This window comes from Magnolia sinica, chromosome 13 (genome assembly GCF_029962835.1).
Source record: "Magnolia sinica isolate HGM2019 chromosome 13, MsV1, whole genome shotgun sequence".
Lineage (NCBI taxonomy): Eukaryota > Viridiplantae > Streptophyta > Magnoliopsida > Magnoliales > Magnoliaceae > Magnolia > Magnolia sinica.
Window position 1 is genome coordinate 80,815,753 of NC_080585.1, and position 8,110 is coordinate 80,823,862.

The 8,110-nt window shown below is 40.1% G+C and overlaps 1 protein-coding gene across 1 annotated transcript; it reads left to right on the forward strand.

Annotated features, from left to right (window-relative positions):
- Positions 1–4,530: 4,530 nt before the first annotated feature.
- Positions 4,531–5,879, forward strand: LOC131223907 (chalcone synthase 2-like). Its single transcript, XM_058219474.1, has 2 exons — positions 4,531–4,717; positions 4,879–5,879. Exons 1-2 carry the CDS (start codon positions 4,534–4,536, stop codon positions 5,877–5,879), a joined length of 1,185 nt encoding a protein of 394 aa, XP_058075457.1. The 5' UTR covers positions 4,531–4,533.
- The last annotated feature ends 2,231 nt before the right edge of the window (positions 5,880–8,110 follow it).

Sequence of the window (8,110 nt, forward strand, 5' to 3'; positions counted from 1 at the left end):
CTAAAATTCATCGATAATATTATAGATGACTGAAAGGTATCATCAGAATATTAGAGTGAAAGAAATGAAGATGGATAGCAAAAAAATAAAAAACAAACTAACGTAAAAATTTCACCACCCATATGCACCTTATACTATTCACTGCATATTATTTTATACAACTAGGTGGATATTAATTGATTCTACTTCTTTCGGCACTTGAATTGCGATGTCCCGATGTCATCTTTGAAAGTACTATAGATGTAGTTTCGCTGGAAGTAGAAGCCTGCAATAGAGAAAATTGGGGGTAGCATCCCAATGTTCGGCAGTTGAATCAACCTATATAAAATCACCCTCGTGTTTCTACCACTAATATTAGAACATAAGAGAAGATAAAGAGATGAACCTATTATTAAATGAAAAGGGTAAGGGGGGTAGCATCACTCACAAAACCATTTGGACATTTATAGAAGTATCTTCTGAAATTGGCAAGTATCTTTGCTAATAAAATTTTCATCAGCCCTGCTTCGTAAGAGTAAATTTGTTTTGGATATCATTACTCAACTTAAAAATGTAGTGCTTATAAAGAGTGTTAATAAAATGAAAAATACACTATGAAATAATAAATTGTGAGATAACACAACAAACTATTGTTGATAATGTAATAAACTATTGAAACATTTCATTAAGTTTTTGAATTTGTCTCACATGCATAAAAGTCATCTATAAAGATTGTGTTCAAAAGGCCCAGAAGTGGCATGTCTACAATAATAAAATGTAAGATTTCTAAAGTCTATTTAGAACAATTACAATAGTTATAACAGTTGCACAGCCACAATAGTATACATGTTGCATACCAACTTAACTGAAGACATCTCACATACAGTTACATATACTTACAATTTATACAATTGCTATAAATGCTTATACTTAAGCACAATTAAGATTGTCAAATTTCGTAATCCTAAAAGGAGCACAAGCACTCACGAAGATATGCTTTGACAACTCATAAAGACCTCATAAACACTCAATCAACATCTCAAGCCTTTAAAGACTTACTTGGTTCGAAAATTGAAACGCTTTATACGTGTCAACCATTAGGTGGTATTACCTTAAATTGACCCTAGGTTTTGACACTAAGTGGTATTACCTTAAATTGACCCTAGATTAGGTGTATTTCACATAATATCATGATAACATATTATTTTAAGTAAAATACACTAGAGTTAGGCCAGCCCGACCTTAGGTTCGGCCAGTCTAACTACCTTCGGCCAACCTAACATTATTTAGGCAAGTATACAGTAAGACAAATTTTCCATAACAAGTTTGGCCAACCCAACCTTAGGTTCGGCTAGCCGAATCTGTCCGCTCGGCCAGCTTGAAGGATGTTCGGTCAAGTTTCCAGCGAGATAAGATTTCAGATCATATTGAGATTCGGCTAGCCAAACCATGTATTTAGCTAGCCGAACTGGAGGTTTGGCCAGCTGAAGTTTTGAAAGATTTCTTCCTACGAAATTCGAAAATCCATTAGAATGTAATCGTTGAAATTCAGTTAGCTGAACCTAAAATCAGGCTGGCCAAATTTCCAATACCTTTGGTTATAAATAGAGGCTTTCTCTCACTCTTTAAAAGAATGAAAAATATAGATCCATCTTCTCAAGAAAATAGTGAAAGTCCAAGCCTCCTTAAGCTATTTGAGTGGTAATTCTTATATTTGATTTAGCTAATTCTATTCTCTTTTTCAAGTTTGTTTGAATTGTTTTAATAGAGCAATCTATATTCTACTTGAGATTTAGAGAATCAAATTTACAGCATTAGGGTATTGTTCATTTCATTGAAAATATATTAGATCCCCATATTCTTTTAAGGTTGAACACATACATAGCTTCATCTACATCCTAAAAAAGAAGATCGTTGCATTCAAGCTACAGTTACATCTTCGACTTGTCAATTGAAGATAAGTACTGTTTTACTTTTATTTCCATTTGGATTTTTCTGAGATAGCCCAAAAATCTCAGAAGGGTTGTTTTATGGTGAGCCTGTATAAATCACAAAGTGAGTTTTGCTGTGGTGAGCCCGTGAAATAAGGTTGTTTACGAACTATTTGATATATATCAAGAATTCAATACTCTAAGTAATTGAGTATATTTATTTTATTATTTTGTATTGTATCGAAATATTTTGTACTATCCTATTCACCCCCATTTAAGACATCTATAGCTTGTCCTTTCAGTTACAAATCCTAATTTTATAGCACGAATCATCAAACTAGATATCAGATACAAGAATCATAGATGAATTGCATACTATGTATCAGTTACAAGAGGTAGATATGGATATATATATATATATATATATATATATATAAGAAACCATATATTAGTTACAATAATCAAACATGGATTGCATACCAAATATCAGTTAGAACAAACAAACATAAACTAAAAACAGATACAAGAAACCAATGAAATGCATAGAGTTACATCTGTAAACATTAAAAGCATGAAGCATTAGTTAAGATATTACTTACAAGAACTAGATTAGGGTATCACAACCCCAAATTATGGTATCATAGTCCGTAAAATTCTCAATTTCAAAATCATATATCGGTTACACATTTAAAACAGGAAGCATCATATAAGATATAAGTTATAAAAAGCATATTAGAGTATCACAATTCTCAAATTACGGTATCACAGTCCCCCAAATCCGCAATTTCAAAACCCCCAAATTCGAAGTGAGAGTAGGGTACCAAAATTCTCAATTTCAAAAACCACAATTAAGAAACCCCCAAATTCAATTTGAGATTAGGGTATTAAAATTTCCAAATTCAAAACCCCCAAATTCAACATGAAATTAGGGTACCAAAATTTCCAAATTCAAAATGAGATTAATGTATTATAATCCCTAAATTTGAATAGGTCATTTTTCTCCAAGGGCCCACCTTCATTATACCATTGCGTGCTTGAGTCATTGTGTCCCACGCACCTGACACATTATGCTTTTTAAAAAAATGAATAAAATCCAATGGGGCCCTATAAGCACAATAAAAATAAATAAAATTACAAATCTCAAAAGCGACAGATGCTGACAGTGCTCAAAAGCATATAGGCCCTGCACGTGCAAACTGACTATATAATATTCACGTTCACGCCATTACAGGTACATGTGTTAGGGTTTTTACCTTTCGAGGTGAGAGGAAGAGAATGGGAGTAAGGTTTGAGGGATGTTGACTATTTGGAGCTCCAATCGGGTTTTAGAGCTTTGAGGAGATAGATTGAAAGAGTTGAAATGAAGGATCGTGAGCAAGAGCTCTAATTTGGTTTCTGAGCTCTGAGGAGATAGATCGCGAGAGAGAGCTGCGATGAGAGATTGTGAGAGAGGAAGAGGTGAGATGAGAGATCACGAGCAATAGAGAGAGAGAGAGAGAGAGAGAGAGAGAGAGAGAGAGAGAGAGAGAGAGAGAGAGAGAGGATAGGATGGTAAAAACCTATTTTTCCTCATTTTATATGTGGGGGGCAGTTAGGTCTTTAAAAAATATGGTCCTCATACCATATGCATATTATATGGTCATAAACGGTAAATAGTAATACAATAACGACTGCCAAAAGATAAGCAGCTTCCTCTAAATATGTCAAAAATAGGCATTTGTTTCAAAATGGTTTTATTTTTATTTTAAAAAAAAAAAAAACAAAGTAGGGATGTTTTTATAAATAAATCCTTTTTAAAATTTTGTTTTGGAGGGAGATGACATGATTAAATTTTGTCTTTACCATGCGTAATTTGAAGTTTTGAATTGGTCAGCTTTGAGTTTTGAGTTAGGAATGATTTGGGATTCATGACAGTAATGCTTTGAGTTTTGAGTTAGGAATGATTTGGGATTCATGACAGTAATGCTTTAAGATGGAGTTCGATTTAGACCATTCATCCACGGGCCACGCCATGGATATATGATGCCCATAAGTCCAACTGATTAGAGGATGCTAATTATCCGATTGTTGCAACGCAAATATTCAGTTAAAGGAAATGGTCTAGTGATGGATGATCACCTTATTGGCAACAATTTTTAACATGACACATGGATACTGGGCCCCAACAGGCTAACAATCTATATCAATTTCTTAGCAGACCAAATATACGGTGGGTGGGACGGGATTCTATCTAATAATTTTTTATTTTTTATTTTTTTAATTAAGCTAAATCCAAACCTAAATAATTTCGACACAAATTTTTAATTTTTAAACTAGACTATGATTGGAATAGAACATTTTAGGGCCCACTTGTTCATTTTGTATTTTCTTAAAGTAAAGTCAACTTCACTTTTACCATGGATCTGTCTCATTCTAGGCTCATACCCTGTCAAACAATACATTAAAGTGGGCTCCACATAGCCCCTTGGAGGACCGAGTCCTGTCCCTTCCACGTCCCATGCAACCTACCCTCTTCTATATAACTAACCCAAATGCTTCGTCCTTTCACCAAACCAAAACCAAAATACCTTTCAGAGCATTGTTAGTGCAAAGTAGTCCACAACTAGGCAGGCATTTGAGAGCCATGTCTACGGTGTCGATCGACGAGATCAGGAAGGCCCAACGAGCAGAGGGTCCCGCCATGGTGCTGGCAATCAGCACAGCCACACCACCGAATGAGGTGATGCAGGCCGACTACCCGGACTACTACTTTAGGGTCACGAAGAGCGAACACATGAAAGAGCTGAAAGAGAAGTTCAGGCGAATGTGTGAGTACATAAAAAATGAGTTGATATCATTTTATTTATTTAATCTTAACTAAAATGAGATGAACTGATTTTTACGTTGCATTCGAAAAGTTCCTGTTACGGGAATCATCACTCATTTTTACGTTACACTCAAACTCAAACTCATGTTTCTGGTCTTGCAGGTGATAAATCAATGATCCGCAAACGTCACATGTACCTGACGGAGGATATACTCAAGGAGAATCCAGACATGTGTGCTTCGATGGCCCCCACCCTCAATGCTCGTCAGGACATAGTCATTGTCGAGGTCCCTAAGCTAGGTAAGGAGGCAGCAGTCAAGGCTATCAACGAGTGGGGCCAACCAAAATCTAAGATCACTCACGTAGTCTTCTGTGCCACGGGCGGTGTAGACATGCCTGGGGCTGACTACCAGCTCACTAAGCTCCTCGGCCTCCGTCCATCCGTCAAACGTTACATGATGTACCAAATAGGCTGCTTTGCTGGTGGCACCGTCCTTCGCCTGGCAAAAGACTTGGCAGAGAACAATGCTGGTGCACGTGTTCTTGTTGTGTGCTCGGAGATCACTGCCGCCACCTTCCGTGGCCCGTCTGACACCTACCTCGATGGCCTTGTTGGTCAAGCACTCTTTGGTGACGGTGCGGCTGCAGTCATCATCGGGGCTGATCCTAATTCCTCTGAGCGACCAATCTTTCAGTTTGTGTCTGCCGCACAAACCATATTACCTGATTCAGATGGTGCAATCGATGGCCACTTAGGTGAGGCGGGCCTCACATTCCACCTGCAAAAGGACGTGCCAGGGATCATTTCAAAGAACATCGAGAAGAGCCTAGTGGAAGCCTTCGAGCCACTCGGCATCAATGACTGGAATTCCATCTTCTGGATAGCGCACCCAGGTGGGCCTGCGATCCTTGATCAGGTGGAGGCGAAATTGAATCTAAAGACAGAGAAGTTGAGGGCCACAAGGCACGTGCTAAGCGAGTATGGGAACATGGCTAGTGCGTGTGTCTTATTTATTTTGGATGAGATGAGGAGGAAGTCCACAGAGGAATGGAAGGCAACGACCGGAGAAGGACTGGATTGGGGTGTGCTGTTTGGGTTCGGGCCTGGCCTTACTGTTGAGACTCTGGTCTTGCACAGCCTTCCTACAACTGTGGCCCAATAAACTGTGGGTATAAGCCAAGTTTCATTGTCCAGCAAATAATAAGGTTCTGATTTGAATGGTTGAATTATTGTAAGTTTCAGTTATGTTATGTTATGCATTAAGTTACATTCGGTAGTAAATTCAATGGTTATTTATTATTATTATTATTTTTAAATATAACCTCATGTCTTTTAGGTTATTTCTCCAATAATGCTTGCTTTTGAGATACTTAAAGCAAATCACTTAAGTTTTGCGGATGCGATATTCCCTTTTAGTTATATGCTGTTCTTAAACCAATTTATTTATTTATTTTTGGGCAAAACTATCCTTCATTTAAAAAGGAACCATGGCAGAAAGAGGGTCTGTTATCGTACATGGCTTAGAAGCTAGGTATGCCCACTGTTGATGCAAAAATCTGGCTTCCCCAGCCGAGCTCTAGTGGCTAGCTCCGAGCCCTGTAAGCCTGCACAAGAGAATGACAAAGGAGACCCTGGCTATGAGCAAGGGACCCTCCGATACCTAAGTCAGGCTAGGAATCTGGGTCTAAGTAGTGTAGCTGGAGTTTAGAGTACCAAGTGTTGTGTACCTGTTGCAATGGATTCTTCTGATATTTATACTTGCGGGTCGAAGAAGTCGCGGCCGTTAATCTCGGCATGATCTCCTCCATTAAGCGGGCATTACGCACGCGCAGATGTCGGCCGTTACTCTTTGTTGTGCACCAGATTCCTTTCCAACGTGCTTTATTAGGTGTCGTCTCTGAGCACGATCTTTGCCCACGTACTTGTCCGAGCTGACCTCGATCAGCGATCGGATTACTCTTGGTTGGAACTCGGACTCGGCCAATGGTCGGCCCTTCGACCCCGCGACTAGGCTGCTTTTGATCGGACTTCAAACTCAACCCTCGACTACGAGCTCAGCCCTCCGAGCCCATAGTTGGAGTCCACTATCCTTACATATTCTAATTTCTTCCGGACTTCAGGCCGAAGTTAAGGCTCATAGATCCGACCCAGGGTTGTAGGCCTTCGGATGCTGGTTCCAGACGATGGAGTGGTCCGACCTGCCTTTCCTCCATAGCCTCAGCTTTGGGACCATAATCGGTAAGTGTGGTCACCTCAGACATCATGACGAGGAAAATCTGAACTAAGTCCAATAAGGGCCGACCTGGAGAATTTGATGGGCAGAGTCATGACTTACGGACTACGGTCCCAAAGCTGAGGCTATGGAGGAAAGGCAGGCTGGACCACTCCAGCATCTGGAACGATCATCCGAAGGCCTACGGTCCAAGGTCGGATCTCTGAGCCTTGACTTCGGCCTGAAGTCCGCAAGAAATCAGAATGCGTAAGGATAGTGTACTCTGACTATGGGCTCGGAGGGCTGAGCCCGTAGTCGATGGTTAAGTCCGAAGTCCGATCAAAAGCAGCCTAATCGCGGGCCCGAAGGGCTGAGCCCAGAGTGCAGACCATTGGCCGAGTCCGAGTTCCAACCAAGAGTAATCCGATCGATGATCGAGGTGAGCTCGAATAGGTATGTGGCCAAAGATCGTGCTCAAAGACGACGCCCAATAAGGCACGTTGGAAAGGAATCTGGCGCACGATCAAAGAGTAACGGCCGACATATGCGTGTGCGTAACTCCTGCTTAATGGAAGGGATTGTGTTGAGATTAACGGCCGCGACTCCTTCGATCCACAGGTATAAATATCAGAGGAATCCATTGCAACAGGTACGCAACATTTGGACTCAAAACCCCCAGCTACACTACTTAGACCCGGATTCCTAGCCTGACTTAGGCATTGGAGGGTCCCCTGCTCATAGCCAGGGTCTCCTTTGTCATTCTCTTGTGCAAGCTTATAGGGCTCGAAGCTAGCCACCGGAACTCGGCTGGGGAAGCCAGATTTTTGCATCAACACCCACCCTGGTGTTTTTCAGAAATCCACGTAGTCCATACATTTTGAGAGATCATTTTAGGGCATGAACTCAAAAAATAGGCAATTCCCAAAACTCAAGTGAGCACACAATAGAAAAGAGGCAAGATTGTTCGCCCACCATTTGTTAAGGCCATAGATGCTTTGTATTAAGCTAGTATGTTTGTTCTTTCCATTTATCCTCGTGCCTTTTTGTCTCAGATAAGAATAGCTGGGCTGCTTTATGAAGCACTTCTTTTCACTTTTTTCCTTTTTGTCTCATGTCTTAAATGAATTGCCAAAATGGATGGATGTTTCTCAAAACATCATAGTGGGCCCCACCTATGGTAT

Bases quoted from the DNA above. Each gene is read 5' to 3' on its own strand.
- LOC131223907 (XM_058219474.1), top strand. From the start codon at position 4,534: ATGTCTACGGTGTCGATCGACGAGATCAGGAAGGCCCAACGAGCAGAG. The intron at 4,718-4,878 runs GTGAGTACATAA...CTGGTCTTGCAG, and splicing joins AGAGAAGTTCAGGCGAATGT to GTGATAAATCAATGATCCGC.